This window comes from Tyto alba, unplaced genomic scaffold, assembly GCF_018691265.1.
Source record: "Tyto alba isolate M040663 unplaced genomic scaffold, T.alba_DEE_v4.0 Super-Scaffold_45, whole genome shotgun sequence".
Lineage (NCBI taxonomy): Eukaryota > Metazoa > Chordata > Aves > Strigiformes > Tytonidae > Tyto > Tyto alba.
Genome location: NW_024881321.1, coordinates 31,658,629 through 31,682,336, shown reverse-complemented (window position 1 = coordinate 31,682,336; position 23,708 = coordinate 31,658,629). Strand labels below are relative to the sequence as shown.

At 38.4% G+C, this 23,708-nt stretch overlaps 1 protein-coding gene across 2 annotated transcripts; it reads right to left on the bottom strand.

The window, feature by feature from the left end:
* Positions 1–5,373: 5,373 nt before the first annotated feature.
* LOC104363610 (protein-lysine methyltransferase METTL21E) lies at positions 5,374–22,571 on the bottom strand. 2 transcript variants are annotated; one of them, XM_032996950.2, is made up of 6 exons: positions 22,424–22,571; positions 21,718–21,758; positions 20,609–20,690; positions 10,307–10,464; positions 7,761–7,878; positions 5,374–6,837 (listed from the first exon to the last, which is right to left on the bottom strand). In XM_032996950.2, exons 3-6 carry the CDS (start codon positions 20,673–20,675, stop codon positions 6,413–6,415), a joined length of 768 nt encoding a protein of 255 aa, XP_032852841.1. In that variant the 5' UTR covers positions 20,676–20,690; positions 21,718–21,758; positions 22,424–22,571; the 3' UTR covers positions 5,374–6,412. The 2 variants fall into 2 exon arrangements, with proteins under 2 accessions (XP_032852841.1, XP_032852842.1); XM_032996951.2 differs by lacking the exons at positions 21,718–21,758; positions 22,424–22,571 and adding an exon at positions 13,328–13,446 and having other exon boundaries at positions 20,609–20,675.
* Between the last annotated feature and the right edge of the window lie 1,137 nt (positions 22,572–23,708).

Sequence of the window (23,708 nt, the reverse complement as noted above, 5' to 3'; positions counted from 1 at the left end):
TCTGAGAAAAGTGAAGGTGACAAGTAATAGAATAAAGACATTAGATTTCAGGAGACTTCAGTCTCCTCAAGGAACCAACAGATGGGATGCCCTGGAGAGCAAAGGGGACAAGAGGCTGACAGATCTTTAGGAACAATCTCCTCAGAGAGCTCTGCAGAAAACTAGTATGTATGAAAAGGGCTGTATCTTGACTGAGCTAAAATGGAAAAAATATTAAGTATCCAGAAAGTGGAAACAAGGATGTGATACCCAGAAGGAATACAGAACCATTGCTCAAACATGCAATTGTGGAGTTAGAAGAGCCAAGGCTCAGCTATATTAGAAGATATGGATGTGAAGGGGTTTATAGGTACATCAACAGCAAAAGGAAGGCAATTGAAAATGTGACTCCACTGCTGAATGGGGCAGGAAATTTAATGCAAAGGACATGAAAAGTCTTTTTTTGTCTTTACTGACAAGGTCAGGTCTCAGGATTTCCATCTCTCTCTGTTCAGCATCAGTTTGGTGAAAGAGGTAATAGTAGGATAGGACAATCAAGTTGGTGCCCGCTTAAGTAAACTGAGCATACAGAAGTCCATGGGACAGGACAGAATGCTTCTGAGGATGCCAAAGGAGCTGTCTGATGCCTCTGTAAGATTGCTGTCTACCAGCTCTGAAAGATGACTGTCAGAGACAGCTCCCAACAGCTGGAAAAAGGGCAAATACTAGACCATATTCAAAAAGAATGAGAGAGAGGCTCAAGAGAACTACAGTCCAGTCCACTCCATCCCAGTCTCCAGAAAGACTATGCAACAAACCCTCCTGGAAGACATTGCCAATCACATATGTTTGCAAATAACCAATACAAATTTGCTAAGGACCTGAACAAACTAATTGGTATCTATGACTGTTCCTGTGGATAAACAGAGCAAAATGGATATAATTTGCTTTTTCTTTGAGGACGTTTATCACACTTTTCCCTATAGAGGCTTTGTACCTCAATCATAGAGATGCAGAGTGGCTGAATGGACTATGAAGTGGTTAAAAAACTAAGTGGACCATTAGAGTTAAAAGGTAGTAAGCAAAAGTTCAGAGCCCAGCTAGCAGCCTGGAGTGACGCAGATGAGGTCAGGGCAGGGACTGATGTCATTAAGCATTTCCATCAGTGACCTGGACAATGGATTACTTACATTGACATGAAATGCTGTCAGGACACCAAACCGGGGTAAGGGCAGAACTGCTGCTCAGAGGGACTTTGACATGCTGAAGAAACAGGCTGATAAAAACACATAAAGTCCAACAGAATAACACCACACAACAACACAGGCCATGAGCTGGCTGGCTAGAGACCACCTCTGCAGAAGAGGACTTGGGGGTCCTGATGGAATGGGAACAAAGACAGTGGTGTAGCCTTGCAGTTGGTGCAAGCTAACTGCATTGATGAGAGTGTAGCCAGCAGATCATTCAAGGTGATTTTTACCCCTCTATCTGGCATTGCGATGCCCCATCTGCAGCACTGTGTCCAATCGTGGAGCCACTAGTAAAAAAAGTTCATAACAAACATGAGAGAATCCAGAGGAGGACTACAATGGTTAAGGGGATGGAGGAAGCAGAGTTTGAGAGTACTGGGTTTGTTCAGCCTGAAGGGAAGATTAGAGGTGGATCTAATGGCTGTCTTCTACTAATGAGAGGGTTATAGAGAAGATGAAGTCAGAGGTGCACTGCAAACTGCCAAAAGACAGATGCCCAGCTGCAGCAAGAGAAATTACAGTTGCATATGGGCGAGGGAGAAGGGAGGGTGTGCAGTTATATCATGGAATCTCCTTTCTTTCAGATTTTCATATATCAGCTGGACAACCTGAGCAACCTGTTCAGACTGAATGTGGCCCAGATTTGAGAAGAAGGTAGGACTAGGCAGCCTTCAGAGGTGCCTTCCAACCTGAATGATGCTGAACTTCCACAGTAGCCAATATAGTCTGTGTATTGTATGGTTGGTTGGCATAACAATGTGAAAGGGAAATTTAGATTTTATTCTTGCCTACTGCTGAGTGCTTATACTCTTTATAATTTATTTACAGAGTGGCATGATTATTTTTTAATGAAATAATATAATTTATTTAAATTTTTCCTTAATCTAGGCAAATTCAAACAAGATAGAGCAAAGGAAATGTTATTTTTACAGTGAAAGAACCTTGGTACTGGACTCTCCACTGTCACTGAGGTTAAATCACTAGATATTTAGCTCAGTTCCCTCTTTGCTTTACACTTGTGTAACAATATTCCCCCGATGTCACAGAGCTATTATAAGAATGAACATATTAATTTCTGAAGTACACCAATGGAGCAATGACATCTTGACAGCATCTACCTATCTATCTATCTATCTATCTATCTATCTATCTATCTATCTATCTATCTATCTATCTATCTATCTATCTATCTATCTATCTATCTATCTATCTATCATTTATCTACCTATCTTTCTTTCTTTCTTTCTTTCTTTCTCACTGAATTTATTCAAGATTGTCTCATGGTTACCAGTGAAGTATCAGTGGCATCAAGTGGGCAAAAATCCTGTACCCTTCAGGTCTCCAGAGTTCAAGGTGTGTTAGCTGAGTCTGGGTCTTCTAAACCTGTTCAGGTTTCAGGATCCTCTGTTGTATGGTAAATGTAATATTTCTTCAAATGATTGTGTCACCTGTGCTGACATTCTCAATGGGTATCACTATTAAGGAAGACACATGCAGCTGCTAGTCGTCTTTGCTCATCTAACACTAACTAGTGCTTGTATAATAGCTAATATAAGTTGTTCATCATTCAACTGGCATTTGTACCATGGGTAGTTATTTGAATAATTTTTGGCAGTTACATTCCTTAGGCTGGACCGCCACTACTGCTTCTAAAGGAAAACAAGGTATGCACAGTAGATCTTCACAGTCATTTGAAGACTTTTTCTTACAGCTGTTATAAAAGGCAAAATCCCAGATCAGCAGGTTTAGCAATGCAAATGAGACCAAATCACTCAGAGCTGCAACATCACAGTTCAACAAGACAGAGCCAAAAACTCAGTATGACCATATGGAAACCGTACAGTGTTGAAAGTGTTTGTAACTTTGATTCTGAGAAGGAAAAGGCAATGATTTGTAAAAGACCTTGCTGGAGATGTTATGTAATAAGCAGCAAAGCAAATCATTGTGAAGATTTTGTAAATATTTTATACAAAAAGAACCCTTCCCGAAAACATTAGCATTTGAAAAGCATATTGTTTGTGGAAAATCTAAAAAATACCATCAAGTTACTTAAAAGTTTTGTTGCTCAATAAGTTATTCTTAGATTGGAATACAGAAAATCCAAGGAATTGATTGAACCTATACCATGCATCCCAAATTATCTCTTCAATTAATATGATTACCATAAGACTCTGTAAGACATGGTAAGAGACTACCAGCTTAGGCAGACTCTCTGGCATTCCTCATAGATGGAGTTCTTTCACCCAAAAATTTAACTGACTTTTTTTTCACTTTGCCTTTCACAAGCTACGGATACAAATGCCATGTGTATTAGCAACATAATGCACTGAATGACAACTTGGTTCTTTATTTGAAATATTAGAACAAAGAATAAATTATTATTAAAATTATGACTGACTTTAGGAGTCAGTAATACTTGACATTCACGTGAGACTTGTTCTCAAAGAGCAGAAAAAAACTCCATAGGCAAATGCCACATATAACCTCACCCGCCATTGGTCATGGCTAATAACCTGCCCATCATACCACAAGACAAAAGGTGGCTGTACAATAGAGCAGACAGTCACAAGAGCTTTCCCAGGAAGCTTCACACAGTGGTGCTAGACAGACTTGTGAGAAAGAGGACTAATGTTACATTACAGTAAATATTAACAAGATTTTGGACCTAAAGGACCTGATCCTGAATCCATTCTACAAATACCTCAGTTGACTTCAACAGGGGACAGCCTGCTGCCCAAATAGGAGGGCTAATTGGCATAACAGCTATTTAAAAGTGATTACACTTAACTACTTTTCTGTAGTCTTTCTTTTCCTCTTTAGCCTTCATCACTTCAGACTTCGTAAGATATTTTCACTGTTACGCATTAATTACAGTGCCAATCCATTTATCCATGAAACATTTGCAAACAGGTGTCCTTTGAGATGCAAGGATTAGAGTTTCAATTGCAGTGGATTTGGTGACTGCAAGTGAGTGAGGAGGAAGGAAGAAGGGAGAGGAAATCTAGAAATGTCAGAGATCTGTTTGTTTCTTTATTCATTTAAACTGAACTATTTCTGTTAAACAGTGTGGAAAAAATATTTCCATTCTGTAGTTGTGTTTTTCTACAGCCGTAATGATCTAAGGACATAAGCATAATGATATCTGTAAGAAGAGGTAATACTCCATACCAGCTGTCATAAAGTCTAATTTTCTTGTTATACTGGTTGATCCAAAGAAAGATGCTGCCTCTACCTACAAATCTTACCACAGGAAACTAAGTGATGAGGACTGAATTTTCATTAATAACCTCCAAGCCAAAATCTTACATGTGATCTCCCACCAGGAAAGCCAGAAAGTGGTGTCAATGTACTTGGCTTCCTTTCTTCTCATTTTGCTGTCCTAGGCTAAGACATACTGATTGCTCTAGTATTACCACAGAGTCATCCTCCACGGCTCACAGAGTGTGCTCCCTTACAGTCAGTAGCAAGAACGATGGCCTAACTTTGTGCTACAGTTCCTAACCGTCTTTTAAGTCAGTCTTATTGTTGCCACCTCTTCTCTTTCTCTTCCTCCATCTCACCTTCTCCCTACACCTACCTTTTCTCTGCCATCCTCCCTCCAACTCCACATCCCTCTGCCATATCCTCACCCATCCTTTCTCCAAAATCCTTTTCACTACCTCCTTTCACAAATGAGATCTCCAGCTCCCACTGGAAAATCTTGGCAGCTTGGACTCTCCTCTCTGCAACACTTCATCTCTAATACTGGGCACCTTTGTCCCAGATGTTTGACTGGGAGTAAGAGTACATTCCAGTTATACCAGTCATTTTTATCATAGTTCTGCCCCATGTTTGTGCCAATCAGCAAAGTAAGTAACATGCATTTGTCACAAGAAGAGGTACAAATGCTAATATATTCTGGAAGTCAAAGTTAAAAAATGTTCAGATCTGACAACATATAAAAAAACTCCTGGAGAAACTACAAATAGGAGCTAAAAGATAAAGACTGACAGCTGCCAGAGCTCTCATTACTACAACAATTGCCTGCTACAGCAGAGGTGGTAAAGTTCTGCCTGGACATTAACACATGAGCTGGGTTTTCTTCTCCAACATGCAAGGGACTTGGAGGTCTCTTACACTCAGTTATAAACAGAATCAGAAAATATGGCTGTGCAAAGAATCATTTTATTAATCTTCCCCCAAAAAAGTTGTTTGATAGGCTTTCAAGGACAGTAATCTGACTACTGAGAACAGGAACATGCAATACTGAGTGGTTAGGAGAAAAGTATTTAGTTTGCCCATACTACAAAACAGAAAAAAATATCTAAGCCTGCCCATGCCTCAGCCACGCTGTGTCAGGCTGGTTTAGTTTTCTACCTCCAGTCACCACCAGCTGGCAGTGCAAAACTCATCTCTTGATGGCCACTGTCGTTTTAACATTGTTGTTCCCCGAGGCCCAGATAACCACCTATTTTTGGAGGAACAAACCTCCAAGAATGTAAGGTCTTTGCAAAGGGCAGCTGGTGATATGCTCTACTCTTCTTATCCAAAACTTTTGTTCAAGCAATGAAACATTTAACCCCCTCTTGCCTTGTGTGCAGCTATCTGTTGAAGAATCCCTGATTCTAAATAAAAAATGGAAGGGGAAGAAAGTATAATCATTAAATCAAAGGATAAATAATATATTCTATCCCTTTATTATGACAGTATATTTCCCAGGTATTTTTTTTTCCAGCTAATTTAGTGTCTTATAAAGGCTGTTCAAAGGAAGGATTTACACAATAGTGAGAATGGGGAAAGATCAGATTTAACATCACAACTTTTAAATAAAAATTTTATCATAGTCTTAAGGTTTAAATGATTGGTTGATCTTATAAGACACCACTCAAGGCTGCAATTGAAAGCTATTAGAAATATTCATTACATGATGCATAACAATAATGGCAAGACTTGTGAAAATTATTAGTGTTGTCAGCTTAGCACATGAAAGTCTAGAAAACTTCAAAGATATTTCTGCTGTGTATAAAACTATTGGCAAATTGAATGTAGGAATTTGTTGGGGATGCAGCAGGAATGTGATATTTTGCTTTAGCTATCTCTGAAAATGTCATTCACGCAGGTGCTAAGATCTACTAACATGGAAATTATTAAAAAGAGCACAAGCTGCAAAACAGCTGAAACTGTCACCTCCCTGTATGTCTCTTTCAGGCTGTTGGTTTGGAAGGTCTGGCTTTCATCCTGCCTTTCCTCATTGCTTTATACAAGGTTATGTCCAAACTGGGGAAATTAGAAATCACCTCTAAGTCAAACAGTATCTGAAATCTGCCCACAAATTGGTTCTCTGTGTCCAACCTAAATTTCATAGCCCACAGAATAACAGTGTCATCCTTACACAAGTGATCAAACGTTAGAAGGAGTTCATCCAGGAAAGGATGGTGGTAAACTACATCAGCAGCCATAATGTAGTCGAAGTGACAGGAAGACCTAGGAAAGTTCTTTTCCAGATCAATTCCCCAAGACAATTCCTTAACACAAGGCTGGTGCTTGCATTTCAGCTTTGTATTTTGGAGAAGGTTGTGCTGAAGGTTTCCCAGCAGTTCTGGCAAATCAGTGGCAGTCACAAGTGCACCTGTGACAAAGAGAAAACAAATTTAATCTTTGAACACATTTCAAGACTTGAGTAAAAACCCATTCACAAAAGTCACTGCACAAGGAACTGATTTTACCAAGGTAGCTCTCATTGAAGGGAACAGAACAATGGAAATGTTCCCAATGGCTCTTAGCCATTGTGCTTAAAATAAATATTTGGTTCCCAGTAGTTCCACTTTACAGATAGACATCTAAATGCAGCTGGGGATGTGTGGGGAGAAATCAGATACTTACTGCATCTTCATATCATATTGGTTAAAAGTACAGGGAGCGACTAGGGATGGAACACTAGTTACTGACTCCAAGAAGTCAGCATGACATCTAAGTACTGCTTCAGGTTCCTTCCTTTCATATAGGAAAAAGCTTTCTCAGACTACAGAAAGCTAAAGTTCTGCTAAAATGCAGAAGTCACTGATCTGGATTACTCTTGAGGCAGAATAGTCTACCGTGAGAGACAACACAACAGTGTCTGTAGCAGAAAAAATCAAGTTGCTGATCAGTTGATGAAAGAAAATGCTGAATATGAATGGAAAGGAAGTGACCTGGCATTCAAGAGCTGTTTGGTCAGTGGAAGGTGATGCATTGGTCATACCTATATCTGGCTTCATCTGGTTGCCACTGACATCCTGTAAGGCCACTAGTTTCTTAATTTGGTCCCCTGTTTAACACTGTTAACGACAACATCACCTACTGGGACCTCCTTTATTGCATCAATACACTCACAGCTCTACAGAAAAAAAAAAATAAAAGAGGAGGTTTTCTAATACGCCTTTTGTAATTTATGTTTTCTTGCCTTTGGAAGCTTTCAAACAGCCTTTTAGAAGAACTGACCCACTTCCTTTGTCCTCCAGTATTCATCTGAGAGATGTTTCCAAGAGCAAAAGAGCAATGGCATGTACTCACCCAGTAAACTGGCTACTATGGAGACCAAACCAGTTCCAGCTCCAATTTCAATCACATTTTTGTCAACCAAATTGTATTGTTTAGAATTAGTTTCCAGAAAATAACACAGAACAAGGGCCTGTAGGAGAGGGAATCCATGAACATACTGAACAAATAAATGAAATAAATCCCTTCACTAAATATGCACTGTCATTTAAAAGCATGCAAAAAAAATTCTTGTCTGTTCAGAAATTCATGTCTGTTCAAATGAGCAATATTCATTCAAGCGTTGTCCCTAAAGGATCACAGATTACTATGATCTTTGAGCTCCATAGGTTGACAAAATAAATGCCACAACATGCTTCAATATAGGCTTGAAAAGCATTACAGCCAGAAGGAACAACTGCAATTATCTAATCTGTCACACTGCATAACATGAGCTATAAAATTCCAGTCAGCAATTCCTGCTTATAACTGCACTTACTTCTTGTTGGAGTTAAAACGTGTCCTTCAAAAAGACATCTTGATATAAAGACTACTTGTGAGAGAAAATCCGCAACAACCCTTGTTAAACTCTTCCAATAATTAGTTATTTCTAATAATAATTAATTATCATAATGACTCAAAAGGTACTGATAGATTTACCGTTTTTCTTCCAGTTCATTTTCAGTTTCGGCATGCTTACCTTGTTAAGCTTAGAAAATTTTTATAGCAAACAAAGCCACAAAGAGCCCTCTACAACAGACTCCTTATATATGTATTTATAAACTGAGATTAAGAACCTTTTCTGCCCTGTCTCATCCTGATCAGTGAGTTTTAGTTCACTGTCAAAATAAAAATTGCTGATTTTATTTCTTTGGCAAAGACAGTTTCCAGCTTCCACATTTTTTCCCAGACTTTGATAATTATATAGTCTCCATTGACAAATACATGTGATAGTTGCCACACCTTCCTGCAATACAGATGACCATTTGGAAAAGCAATTATTAGTGGCTTAGTCTGGCACAGCAAAGTAATGCTCTTAGTTTTGGTTTTAACAAATGAAAAAGTAGAAGGAAGGGAGGACTGTTGACCCAATGTTGACATACTAGAAATTCAAAGTTTTTATTTTCTACCTCTTAATTCAGAGCAAAAAGAAAAGGGTCTTTTATGTGAACTTACATATATCTCATAATCAACAAAGCTTTGATAAAGAAATAAGTCTGTGAGCACCAGGACTAATTAAAGCCAGGTTCGTAAAGATTGTGTCTGATCTTTGACTGACATTTAAAAACACATTATAGTAAGATTTCCTATAATTTCTTCCCTCAGAGTTTTACCATATTCTGTTGTCAAAACTGGCTGGCAGGATCAACATTTCTGTGGGTTAAATTAGGGAAACTTTGAAATCTGTCTTCCTTTCCATAAAATATGTAGAAACTTTATTTTCCTTAAAGTTTCTGCCCTCTCGACAAATTTGGCTGGCATTTTTTGGAAGAACTCAAATACTGCTAGGTAGATCAGGAAGGGAGAACATGAAGAAACACAGACTGAAGGGTTGTCTTCCTTCCACAGAAAAAACGGCTAAACCCTTCCAGAAAAAAAAATATACTTTTCCATACAATCCTGATTTTGTGAGAACAATTGGCAGCCAGCCAAATTTTCTGTGAAGACGTGCACTGAGGCTGCTAAGAGGTACAGTATAAATAACTTGTCCAGGTCTGCTAAGACAAGGAAAATTGTTTGGAGTTCAAAACAGCAGGGTACACTAATTCTCCTCAGCTGAACTATGGCTGTACTTCTTAAAAATAGTATGATCCTAGGAGGCTGATACCATTGGGACAGAAATGGAGCCTCCTGGGTTTTAGTCCTCTCCCTTCTGGAGATGGTTCTGTTTCAGGGATGTTCTCTGAATGTCACTAGTGTCAATGGTGCATCGTGGCACTTCCCTGACTGCAGTGGTTTCTTTCACTCTTAATTATTTCAAACCATTCAGCTGCACTGCACAGATTCAAAACCTTGAAGAAGGCTCTTTGTATGGTGGGCATGTTGATGGTTCTTATATCAAGAGCCAAGGACAATGTTTTTTTCCCACTAGATTTCTGGCTATTTAAGAAATTGAAAGCTCCAGGTGAACCTTTTCTCATGTCTGCATACTTACAAGGTAGATTTGTTTACACAAGTAGGTTGAGTAGCTTCCAAGAGTGTTAATACCTTGTGAGCTCATATCACAGGTGTTTCTGCAACCTGGATCTGCCTGCTATACAGGCATCTGTTTTTAAAAAATGTACAGAAATATAATCATCATAAGACTAGTATCAAAAGTTACTGGTAGTTGAGGAGAGGACACAAGGTCATACATCTTGTGTGATGGTGCACAAGCAATAAATATCATTTAAGTTTTGAGAACCAGGAATCTATATGAAATCAGGTTAAATTCAGGTTTGATATTTGCAGATTGAGACAGAGAGATACAGAATATTTTCCTGGGGTTTATAACATACAACAAAACATATTTGTCATGCAAAACAAATTAAAAGTGCTAGAAGACTCCAAAACTAAATAACAATACTGAATAAATATTGTACCGATGGCCAGACGACTGCCCCATAACAATCAGTGGCTTCTGTAATTCTTATCTCATGGTCAGCAAAGTGAAAGCCTTCCCAGGCCTTATGAGTTATAAGAGCAGGAAAAAAACGCCTTCTCATGATTTCTGCAACTATCTGTTCATCATCTTTTTCCCCTGGAAGAAAAAGTAGAAAAGGTCAAACAGGCCAAGAGGGCTGATAATGAAACTACCAATTTATATTGAAAAGGTGATTTGGAAGAAAGAATGTGAATTACATCTGTGAACAAAAATACATTTCATCATTAATGATTAGCATGATACATGGGAAATCTCTTGAATTCTAATTGAAGTTTTCAGTTTATGACTAAATAATTTTTCTCTTGTTTTGCTGAAGCAGCCAAGTTCATAAAAAGTAAAGAAGTGGAATGTTACCATATATTGCCTTCCATTTTAGCAATCTAAAAGATTTTTTTAACTTCTTTTTCCCTTCAAAAATAGCTGCCCTAGTATTGACACAGTCTTACGTGCCCAGATTTTTTATTATTTTCCATATCCTTTTACTGTTCACTTTCCCCACATTATGGTTCTTTTTGACAGTAAACAAAAGGAGCCACAGTATCATTTATAAGTCTGTCACAAAACTTGTGAAACAGATCCTAGCAACACAAACTGTGACAGGAGCAAAAGCACTGGTGTTGTCAAGAAAGCTTATCCACCTACCCCAACAGAGCCCTGTCATAGGGATTCTTTCCAGTTGGCTTGATATCCTGAATGCCATCTCTGTTGCTAAGCAAAGGATATTTATGATAGCTAACATAATCCCAGATAACTCTTCTAACAGGAGAGGATTCATTCTTTTTCAGTTGAATACCAAGCCAGTTTCAGTTTTGCCATCGTCACACAAAGATGCACCACAATGTTGCAAAAGAAAATATGTAAGTGAAGCTGTCCAGAGCATTTTCTTAGCATTCTAGAATCATTCCAAGTTTTCACAGGAAATTTGATTTCACAGCCAACTATGATCCCTTGGCAAATTAGCTAAAGCACACCATGTTTACAGGGTACACCTCCTAGAAAGCATACTAGAGATTTAGAAAAGTGGTTTACCATCTTGTCCAAAGCAGATTTTCTGTATCGAGCCTGCAGTTACCATCAAAATCACAGATATCAAGATCAGGATCTGCACAGAAACTACAGGCCCAATGGCTACTAAAAGTGAAAACATTTATGTTTTCATCAGCATAAAACACACTACTGGTTTTATTGGTCTGCTGAAGATTCTTCACATTTTCTCTCCCCTCAAATCACTGTATTCACAGGACATGATGGCCTCAAGTTTTGACATTTGCTCTGCCATATGCCTTGGTATTTCTATTGCCATAACCTATTGACAAAATCTCTCTCCCCTCCTTGTGGTAGAAGGACCAAGGAACAAAAGTAAGGGTGAACAAAGAAATAAATTATATTAAACAAAAACACATCAGGAAGATGCTCAGGCTTATTAGCCAGTGCTTTAAGCTTGTAACTCAACCTACTCTAAGCATCAGAAGAAACTAGAGAATAGCAACAAAATAAAAAAAGCAAAAATGTTCATGTTCAATCTTAGTATGTTGACATTAAGACATAATCTGAAAGTGAAACAAACAAACAAACAAAAACCCAACAACAAAAAACAACTAACCAATCCACAGTACTTCAGGAATTTACTGAGGGGTGGGGGGGTGGATGGTGACCCTAATCATGAGATACAGCAAATTGAAAAATAATGTAATGCATATACTAACAGAAAAAATATAAACAGTATAATTTTATAAAGATGACACATAAAATAGTCAACATTGAAACTATGATATTTTAAGATGTTAGGAAGTAAGTGGTATGTGGCAGCCCATTACATCTTCTTCAAGCCTCTAGTGTTAAGTTGAGAGAAAACACATGTGTCATTGTGCCTGCAAGCAGGGAACTCTGCACAAACATGAATAAAGTGCCAGAGAAATGCTGCTCCAGGGCAAAATTAATCTTTTTTTATGAAAGAATTAATATGAAGCTGTCTTATTACACATATTGTAAGTGTATTTAAGATATCATCCTGTTTCCAGGCATACCAGTTATAGCCTACTTTTAATCTTCTCTGATTGCTTAGAGCAGTCTGCTCTTGTTCTATGATCAGTACTAGCTGTGGAAGTAAAAAGCTGTTCTTTCTATTACCTCCCAATTACAACCATTTTTCTTCATTCTTCCTCCCTTGACATCTGGTTTGGATCCAATTTTGCTGAGAAGCTGTAACTTATTAAGTCTCAACTTATAAAGCTTCTGCCAGAAGATCTATAAAACTTTAGCAGTATTACAGCTACCCCTCTAGTGCTCCACAAACATTTCCCACCTATTCCCTACATTATCAGCAATCTTTCTACTTCAGGCTTGCATAGCACCTATACTAACAGAGTCTGTAGGCCACTTCTCCCTTCCTGAGCTATACTGTCCACAGACCTGAAAGAATCTCAAGTTCACTGGTTAATAACACCACTTAAATCTTCAGCTATTTTATCCCTTTAGTAATCCCCCAGGTGGATTATCTGGAGGTTTACTTAATTTTTGATATTTTTGTCTTCCCCTTAAGAAGATCTTACTATTGTGGAGAATCAAAAAAAAAAAGTGTATGGTCCATCAGAGACATCATACAGTAGACAGGCTTCAAAACCCTAATGAGAAATGTTATCAGGACCAGGATGCTAATAATTCTGACAAAGAGTGATAACAAAATAAGGAGTGCGGACTTTTAGTCAGATTTTCTTATTTACACACAAGTTTCACTTCATACTACAAAAAACACTCTTCTATTTTCTGCTGTATATCTTTCAGAATAACTAAACTTCTTGTGGGACTGCACAAAAGGAAAGAAGTTTATTTCTCTGTAATTGCCTTCAGAGCAGTTAGAACTAAAGACTAATGAACTAGTGGGAAATCTTTCAAGCAACAAGAAAATTGTTATAAGAGTAATCAAAATCCAAGTGAGAGGAAGTCTTTTAATACCTACAAACATTGAGAAAGTTCTGCTGGTACTTTGATCAAATTAGTTTCTTGATAACAGATATAAAAAGCTGATAGGAAGCCATTCTCCTGGAAGTGTTTATCTCTGTGTTAGTCCATATTCTCCTGTTCAGAAAGAAAAAAACTTGGACTCAATTAACGGATTTTAATGACTTTTTAATACAAGAACTGACTCATCAGTAGAATACGGTCAGAGAAGAGAAGAGGAGGCTTGCCTCACCAGGGTCTCAATTATTGTAAGAATGGAAGTCCATAATGGGCATTTCCAGAATTACACTTGAGCACCCATACTAAACTGTCAGAACTTAAAGGTCTGCTAGGACTGGTTCCTCCTTTCTTCATTTGCCTGGATTTGACCCAGGAAGATTTGCCCTCACTCCTGTGACTTGGAAAGTCATGGAAGTGGTATATACATAGAATGACTTTCTTCAGACTATTCATCTCTCTGCATGAGCATGTATACACAGAAACCACTGGAGTTTCAGGTGCTGGAACCTTATTTACATTGAGATGAGACAGTGTGATGCTGTTCAGGCAATATAGAGAAACTGAGATAATTTTTGTTAGTGAAACAGATAGCGCTCCTTTGGTCTTGAACTTGTGTTCACAAAGACGTTCTCATTTATAGATGCCCCAAATTCTCCTTGAAATCAAATTTTAATGTCTTTAAGTTTCTTAAGACTTTCTGCCTAATAGGCTAATTTCTTAGAGAGTTCTCTGAAATATTGCAGGTAAAGTAGTGTTTACCATAAATGTCTAATGCCTTTGGCGCATGTTCTTTGAAATCCCTTGATTTTAAGTCAGTATCAGTGCTGAGGAAGAAAAGTCATACTGCTGACACATCTTGCACTATATCAACAACATCATTAAAATAACAGCATAAACATCATTCTCAAAGGCAAAGCAATCATTATTACAACTGAAATGCGAACACGGTTTTCCAAAGAGACGTACTAAATCATGTGGAAGACTGGAGTTGTGAAGTCAGTGGCAGGTTAGAGAAATGCATGTCAAGCTGCAGTCTTGTGTAGGGAACCAGAGGATTTTGCTGACACATTCAAATGTCAAATTAAATGTTTTATATTAGAACAAAACCTAAAGAAAGAAAAGGACGTGAGTTCTGCTGAGACAGAAACGGAGAAGTCCTTCAAGCGGGGAAGGGAAGGCAGAAGGAAAATAACAGGAGATAGACCAGGTCAGAATGGGACAAATTGCAAACTGTAACGTCTTTTTCTTTAGCAATTAAGCAAATAACATGGATTGGCCTTAGGCTATCTTTATCTGCACACTTTCTGCATAGAATGGGTAGAAATAGTACCTGTTTAGAAACATGCTATATGATCAGCAGTTTTATTTACAGCAATTTTCATATAAAAACTTGCCTGGGAGTATGCAGCTCCATCAGGAAATGGTAACCTTAAAATTCAGTTGAGTGTCTCCCATCAATTAATAGCATATGTTAAATCTCTCACTGCATAACTAATGATACTGCCTACATTAATTCATTCTCCACTGAATAAAAAGGGAACATTTTAAGCACTGTTGAACAGCACTTAAAATCCAGGAAAAGTAGCAAAGACAAGGGAGCTGAATTTAAATTATATTAAAAAAAAAAAAAAAAAAAATTATACCACTGTCTAGATACCTGAATTAAAATGTGACTAAAAAAGGAAGTAAAATTACTCTTCCACATAAAATCTGTGAATATACTAGCAGTCAATATTTCCGTTTTCAGAGTCATTCACAAGTAAAACAAAGAGTAACAAAACATCCTCCAAACACTTTGCTAATGGATTAGGACAGCATTAACTCAGAAACAATAGTTTCACCCAATGGTTCGTGAAAACATCCTAGAGGGGAAAAAATACAGATTGGTCCCTTTCAAGTGCTGGCCTGATCCTGCTTAAACTCTTGAGGTCAAATGGTGTCACAGCCCAAGGTGATAAGGAAATAAGACCCAACCATATTCTGCTTCTCTCCTGATTTGATGGATCTTCTCCAACTGGCAAAAGAAATGAAGTCTAAGCTTTCAGGATAACTTGATCTGATAAAGTTCATTCCTACAGCAACATATTCTCCCTTCTTCAGAAGCAGTATACTCTCACCTGTAGAGTTTAGATTTTAAATTTGCCATTTAGACTTGTACTTATAAATATTTTAGGAACCACGTATCAACAGCTGTGAAGACAGACACGGTTACTCTAAGATTTGACAGCAATAGCCTGAGTCTGGTGAACACAGAAGGAGTACCTGTGTTGATATTACTGATTGAATAATGCATGAGAAAAAGCTCAGAGAATTCATGACAGCCAGGAGTCTTCAGATCTCCCCACTCTGGACACACAGAACTGGAGTCAGCCAAAGTAAAAATACAGAATGTATTTTACATATATATAATATATACATAATATATATAAAATACACATTACATATATATTATATATATACACCTATATTATATATAAAATAGATATCTATATATCCCAATGTCAGGAAAATACCTGTAGAAAGGTCAGTAAGAGAACAGATCTGCGACCAGTTCTCTAACTGTAGGGGGAGACTGGAGAAGAGTTACATTACTACACTGATAGGAATAATCAGAAGGAAGCCCTGTAAACTCACCCAGGTATTTCCAATCAGAAGTTTACCCCAAATCTACATTAGGTATCAATCATAAGGGACTCTAGAGTCTCACAATTTTTGCTGACATCTCAGGATCCGGCAAGCATTACAGATGGCTCCTTGGAAGCATACACAATCCTGAATCACACAACAGTCCCCAAATTCGACGCAGTATCACTTTAGTACCTTTATTTCATTACATTTATTTCTATTTCATTCCATTCCATTCTATTACAGCCTAAGGACCCTTAAAGGAAGGGGTTAGGAGGGAAATCTTATAACGCCCTTGACTTTCCAGAAGTCAGATGTAACCTACACCTTTCTAAGTACTGTTCTAGTACTACACAGTTAATTTTTCCTTACTTCATCCCTACCTAAAAAGAGGGAAATAATCATGTAACCGAGCGTAGGCATTCCAGTACATACATTACAAGCTCAACCTGCTGAAGTGACAGCAATGACAAGGTATATTCTATTGATTCATCTGAGATACTGTGTCAGGGTAATATAAGGCCTGAAACTTCATACTTCGAAATGCAGAAATACAAAACTGCCACCCATGGGCAGTCTGTTCTCAGCCAAGACGCAGGATGCACTTAACTCGGAGCATGAGACAAGAACAGGAGAGGGGTATGCTCACAGTACTCAGTCTATGTATTTACCCAGTCTTGAGAGGTGTATTTTTGATTTGAAATTCACACCACTGATATCCCAGTGGGTCATCCAAAACAATCAGAAGGCTGAAAAATAGAAGTACCTAGTCAGATTATCTCATGAACACATAATGAATTCAAATGTGCCAAGTACTTCCCTTGTTACTTGCTCATGTTTTTCTATCATTGAAAACATCTTCAGGTCTATTCTCAGCAGCTATTTAATCTCTAAAGATAACTATATTATTTCCCTTTGACTATAAAAGCAGACTGTGTTCTTAAATTAGAATGTCTAATGTACGTTATAAAAGGCTGACAGCCAGTTTCCTGGTGGATAGGAAGGCTCTGGATAAGTAATTTAGACACGGTAAGCCATTGTCTAGCCTAATCTTTCACATCTCTTACCTTGCCTGGTCAAGAGGGCTTTGTGCCATTGAAAGCTCTTACTTCCTTGTAACGACATGCCAGAACACACCAGGTACCACAGCCAGAGGAACAGATGGGACTCAGTAAAATGCCTGCCAATTTTCCCCTATCAATAATTCTGGATTTCTAAAATATTTCTTTGAGGAAAGGACTAGAAAGTAGCAGGTCTACTTGATGGGGGGAGAGAAAAGGAACAGAGAAGTGTTAATTCATCAAATTAGTATACCTGGTGTTTACTACAGTACTTGAATGCTGCCACTTTCAAACAAAAGAGCTCAGAGATAAGTTACTGTAAGATAGCCAAGAGGTAAATTCAGAGGAGAGGTAATTTTAGACTATTCTGATTTGTTCTGAAGGTGCAGTCTGGCTCTAGTCACGCCTTAATTGGGCTATACTCAAGTCTTATTCCACACTACCTCTTTTAGTCTTTCTTTGTTGGGAGGCAATTTGTTGACTAAGAGAAATAGAATTTGAGTTCTGACTTTTCAGGTTAATCTTGCAGTGAAGAAAAAATATGTAGGTAAGAAATGGTGTGACTTTCATGAGTTTGGGGATTAATTTTTTAATGCTTTTGAGATGAGAATTAATAGAAGAGGTTGTTTGGTTGGGGTTTTTTGTTTTGTTTGTTTTGTTTTGTTTTGTTTTTTTTAAGATAGAAGCCTAATTCAAAGCTAAGAGACAAAAAAAAAGAGGAAGGTGAAAGAAGGGAAGGCAGGTGGTGGGAAGATATATCAAAAAGTGTCATTTAGATATAGTATAAATAGGCTCATTTTTTAACCAGCACTGTTAATTGCAAAGTCTACTATATAAAGAATGGTTCAGCAATTTAAGCACTCAGGAAATGGAGGAGCTGGGTGCTGGACCTTCCTCAGAAGGATCCAAACTTACAACTCACTCACACAAGGAGTGTGTTCCAGCCACCTCAGAGCACCAGGTGCTTCCTCCGGTGGGGCCCACCAGAGGTAGGCCATCAGGAAACCAGGACTGCAAGAATCACATTAGGAGGACAGGAAGAAAGGAAAATTCCAGCTATGAATTGGGCATTCAGTTGTGAAGAAGTAGATTTGGGGGCCAGTCGCTGGTCCCAGGCTGTTTTTCACATTTGAAGAATATGGAAAAGTGTCAGTGGGGAAGGGTGTGAGAAAGGTAAGAAGTGTCTTCAGAAGTAACCCAGGAAATAGGAATGAGACATTAAGTCACTCCCTCTTCCCAGCTGAATATCTTAACTTCTAAGTTACAGGGTTACGCTGCTTTGTACTTGCCTCCATTCCAACTATGTCCCATTTAAGGCACCTTTCTGGAGTCTGCCTAGAGATTTGAAATGATGGTAGGAGTTGTCATCAATTAGGACATCTGTCAGGCAGGGTGAGTAAGAAGAGTGTCCCTTCTAAAATGTTGGGTGATATGTGAAGGTTACCAGGTCAGCATTTTCTCAAGATATTTATGGATTAAAAACTGAGCCCTGGCCAAGTGAAGGGAGACGATGGAGTGTCAAGGACAAGTATGCTTTGTAATCTTGATCTCTTCCTTTTGTCTCAGAGATAAAACTATTCTGGAGTGAGTTTAAATAATGCAACTGTGGTAAAGCAATTTAGTACTCCAATAAATCCAGGTGGGAGTAGCAGAATCTGATCTCAGAAAATTTTAACCAAGGAGAGTTGAAGCTAATGATCAAGAGAAATCATGGGAGGATAGAAAAGATGTAGGTACGATGGAGAACTGATTGGATAAAGACACCAGAGGAAAGATCACACTGGGTAAGGATCTACCTGTGAGCTGAGAACTAGTAGCAATGGGAATTATGAACAAGAATAAGGACTTCTAACCTGAAGAATTTATGACAAGCCAGTTAGGGAGGAAAGGGGAAGGCACCAAATACAAAGAGCTCAGACTGGAACTTACAGAGAAACTGAACTGGAGTAAGAACCCCACGAAACAGAGATTCAGACTGGGTAGGTGAAGTCCATGAGATGGAAATGGGGAAGGTGGTAGAGGAAAAGGATGAGAAGAAGGAAGGCACAGGCTCTGTGTGATCAAGCAGGTAAGTCTCCATGCAGCAGGTTCGGCACCCTTCACCTCCAGAACCTGGCATAGAATTTAATATGTCAAAGCCTGGTGCCAGATGAAACTGCAAAGATATCCCATTTTCCATTCATGTCTCCTCATCCTCTTAAACTAGTGTTTCTAGACATGGAAGAGAGTCACCTGCTATTGCCATCAACACAGTTACTCTGTTAGCTAAGAGGAATATATTTCTGCATTCAATCTATAGATTCTGCCCTACTGACTATTTTGCATAGGTTGACCTAATGTCTCAGAACTCAATTTATTTTCATAACTCAAAAGCTAAAAAAATTACATGCAGACTCACTCCTCCCCACCCTGAATCCTGCATGAAGACAGTGTCAATATTAGAGAGCCAGGCTTGCAGAAGCATAGAAATGCCTTGGCAACTTTACCTCAGTCCTCATGTACTAGAGAACACATAGTGACAATCATCAGTATTTCAGTCTTTAGTAGCTCTATCTTCAATATTTATACTCCCAGCTATTTCTTCCGCTAACAATCATGCTTAGGATGAACTTGAGCTTTTTGAACAAGTTCGAAATACATGATGGGAAAGGGAATTCCATTAAAGAAAATCTCAAGATTAAGACACTTGAAAAATGCTTTGGGGAACAGCAATCTATACCAATCCCTATCAGCCATCTTCTTGTGTAATGTCAGCTTTCCAGAGAAGGTCAACAATTTGGGGTATTTTATAAAAAGTATTAGAAAGCAAAATATCAAACATTAGTTTCAGTAAGAAAATAATTAGTTTGAAGTATTGCAGTCATGCCCAAAGCTCCAACTTGCTTTGCTGAACAGGTAGCAAAGCAAAACCAGACGCTGAGCTCTCTTGAAAAAGCAGAAGCCCAAAAGCCTGGCTTTACATGGACCAAGACTCAGCTGAGGTTTTAAACAAAAATGTGATGAAAAATAAAATAGTTCCTCCTTTCACATTCAGCTGTAGAATGTAACTAGAGCTCATCCCAAAACCACGCACGCACTTGCTTTAAAACCTTGTATACTCCTGGTGACCCCTAAAAAGGAGACTACTCGTGATGATTTAAGATCTTGAAAGATGTGCAGCCATGAACCTGCTTAAGAGAAAAAGCTGCCAACATTCCCTGAAGGTATGTGAAGATTAGATTTGAGGCTGTCTAGACAGAAACCAGGCTTGTAATAACCAGTTCTCCCTAATTGACACCCCACAAACAAACCTCTCCTGAATAGCTTGATCGTAATCACAGCTTCATTCCCTGGAACCAGTCGAAGGCAAGATGCCAGGCACTGGTAGGAAGCAGCTGCGACCAGAGTATGCTGGCGTAGCAGATACTTACTGCATAGGTAGAATGTTGCAACAGCGCTATCTGTTGTGTTTTCTGTACAAGTGCCATAAACACAGTTCTTCGGAAAAAAATGAATGAGAAGATAGTTCGTTGTCAGCAAGACACTTTGTTCCTTATATGTAACAATATTCTTAAGTGCAACAAGAAAATATAGTGAAATAAGAAACGCTTTACCTCCTTGTCTTTCCAATTCTCTTATCAGTCCATTTTCTAGGTGATCATGTTGTGATGTCAAATCCATACTATACCACAAAATCTGGGACAGAAAAACACAAGCCTGCCTGAATAAAATGACTTTATTTCTTTTCCTCCACATAACACTTCACAAAAAAAAAAATATTTTTACATGTATTATGCTATAATTTACATCTATTGATAATAAAGACATGTAGACACATAAATATCAGTATTCAAAACATAAAAGAACCAGAAACAGCAACCTAGTTCATCTGTTCAACTCTCACAGAGGGGAAAAAGCAAGTAGACTTTTTCTGTTTGTTTGTTTAAAAAAGAGCTTTGATAAACATTTAAAACTATTTTATGACATTTTAAAATTAGAATCAATTCAAATCAGGGTTGGTAGACTTATAAATGACTGAAACAAAAGTTAGCAACAAATATCTAAAAGAGAAGAAAAATTGCACCAAAAGGTTCTAATCTTGTTTGAATTATTGGCTTGGAAGGGAAGGAAAAAACCTATTAATAAAAGTTACAGATGAGAATAAGTAGGAAGCAGGAGCTATAGAAATCATGCAGAACAGAATGCATATATGCCTATATAAACAGACACAGAACATGCAGACTTGGAAGAAAAAAGTAATAGGAAATGTATGACAGAGGTCGATACAATTTTCAGCTGTCTGCAGAAAAGCAGACAACCAGAAGACTCCAGTTCTTGATATTTTACAATCAGAGAAACACTGAATTCACAGGGAAAAAAAAAAAAATCAGCACTCTGATAATTTTTAAAGCTCTTGCAATTTATACAGAAATTTGACTGATTTCTGTAGGCATGGTTAGAGGCAGCATACAGTTAATAATCTACAGATGTATAAACATCCAGTAGGGATGCAATTAAGTAAGACAATGGGTGAAAGAGTATCTCTTATCAAGTAAAATAAAAAAAAAAATACACACACGCAAAACCAAAACAAACAAAAAAAGCCCCTCCAAAACAATTAAAGTAAAAACATATGCTGAATATTGAGAAAACTTCCTCACAGTGCAAAGTCTTAGGCAGGTTTTACCTCTCAAGGGTTGGAAGAAGACAGAATAGAACAGACCTGTTGTCTTAGAAAGGACGCACCATACTCTTGACTTCACCCTGCAAAGGGAATACAGGTTTAATGTTTAACCCTATCATCACAACGCCAGCAGCCATTAACCTATCTGAAGGTGAAAAATAACTTAGGAGACTTCCACACATTACTGTAACTTGTAGAACAAAAATTCTGCTATTATATTTATGTCTGTCTATGAACTTAGCAATAGTAACATCATTACATGGGGAACAGAAAAGAGGTTCAATGGGATTCAAAATGTTTGTATGCATCTTCAGAATAACAAGTAGCATTAGAAACTACTGGGACATTAAGCAGTAAATGTTACACACATCCATCAGCTTGTCATATACTTCAGGAGCATGACAAAAAATAAATTTTCTTCCCACCACAAGACAGAAACAGTGGGTTAATAATCAGTCCCTTTGCATTCTGAAGGACAAGCACTATAAAATCACCCTTAAGGGGAAAACCTTTGTGCCTTGTGGTCCTCTACTTTTTTTTTTTTTTTTTTTCCTTCTGAAAACATCCTTTGAGGTAACACCGAACTACACAACAGCCTGCCCGACTTTAACATGTGAATTCAGGAGCACTGCAGGCAGCTAAGCAGCGCAGACCAGCTCAGTTGCCAAGTTACGCTGTTTAAAGTACAAAGCAGTTTAGAGTAAAAGACACGGGCAAGTGAAAAATCACTTTTGGTCGACCTTACCTGACTCTCCTGTGGCTTTCTGACAATGGCAACTCACACCGAGAAGTCCTTATCCAGGCGGTCACTTCCCCGGCAGGCAGCAGCGCGGCCGGCGCTGCCAGCACCCCTGCGCCAGCAGCAGTGCCACCCTAAATCCCGGCAGCTGCCACACGGGCACGAAGCAGGGACCGCACGCACGGCCCGCGGCCGTCACCCCTCACTTCGGGGGGATGGCTTTGTCACAGCTCCAGGAGCTCCAGTAAAGCAACCAGCTTGGCTGTATTCTTTTTTTTTTTTTTTTTTTTTTTTTTTTAAATAGAATAGAAATAAGATAGGGGCACTGAATTGAGTAACCACTCACTGCTGCTAAAAGGTAACCAAAGAGCTAAATATTATTTTTCAGAGTCAAAGGGGTCTTCCAAGCACCCAGGGCAGTTTACAAAGGGGCAGGGGTGTAGCACACTCACGCTGGAATACAGAACTGTAACAAGGCACGCAGCCCCCAAAATCCCATCACGCTTTTCCCCCATGAGACAGCTGCCAATGTGCACACATCCACACATACCACTTCTCTTCTGTATATACAAGAAGTACGTTTGCTCAGCAGGTCACAGCCACTTAGTACCTTGGGAGCAAATGCAGGTATCAAGACTTCCCTTATTTAGACTGTCATCAATTCGGGACAGGAACTGTCTCTTACTTTACAGTTTTTTAGCAAAATTAGACTTCAATCTCGGCTGGGGTTTCTCGATGTCGTCGGAAAATAATTAATGATTGTACAAGAATACTAAACAAGCCCTACAGAGGACTGAAGGTCTCTATACTTTGCTGTACTTGGTAGCAGAAATTAATAGACCTTCTACTGCTATAGACTATCAAACAAATCACCAAGACCCCATCTACACTTTTAAAGCACAGTTCAATAATACTAATGACTGATTTATAAAACACGGCTCTAAACTGGCTGTCCAGGATGAGAATTTTCTTAAAATGTGATAATCTTCTACAAAAGTAATATCAAAAGGGATAGTTTTTGCCCAGTGAACACTGTACATGAAGTATCAGGCTCTCTGCGACTATAAGGGTCAAATCCTACCCAGTTCAGCTCAGTCCTTCATCCTTTTAGGGGAGGCCTGCTTCATATAAAACTTAATTGTATGGACTTGGACTTTCAAACAATGAAACAGTGAGAAATTAAGTAAAAATAGTAAATGAGAAGACAAAAGAAGCAAGAAGGAGGACTAAAATGTAATTTAAGAACCCAAGTACGACTGGCAGCATGCAGTGCTTTTCTGTCTTAATCCAC

Bases quoted from the DNA above. Each gene is read 5' to 3' on its own strand.
- LOC104363610 (XM_032996950.2), bottom strand. From the start codon at position 20,675: ATGGATTTGACATCACAACATGATCACCTAGAAAATGGACTGATAAGA. The intron at 10,465-20,608 runs GTAAAGCGTTTC...TTTTTCTTCCAG, and splicing joins AGAATTGGAAAGACAAGGAG to GGGAAAAAGATGATGAACAG. The intron at 7,879-10,306 runs GTACAATATTTA...CCTCTCCTACAG, and splicing joins GGGCAGTCGTCTGGCCATCG to GCCCTTGTTCTGTGTTATTT.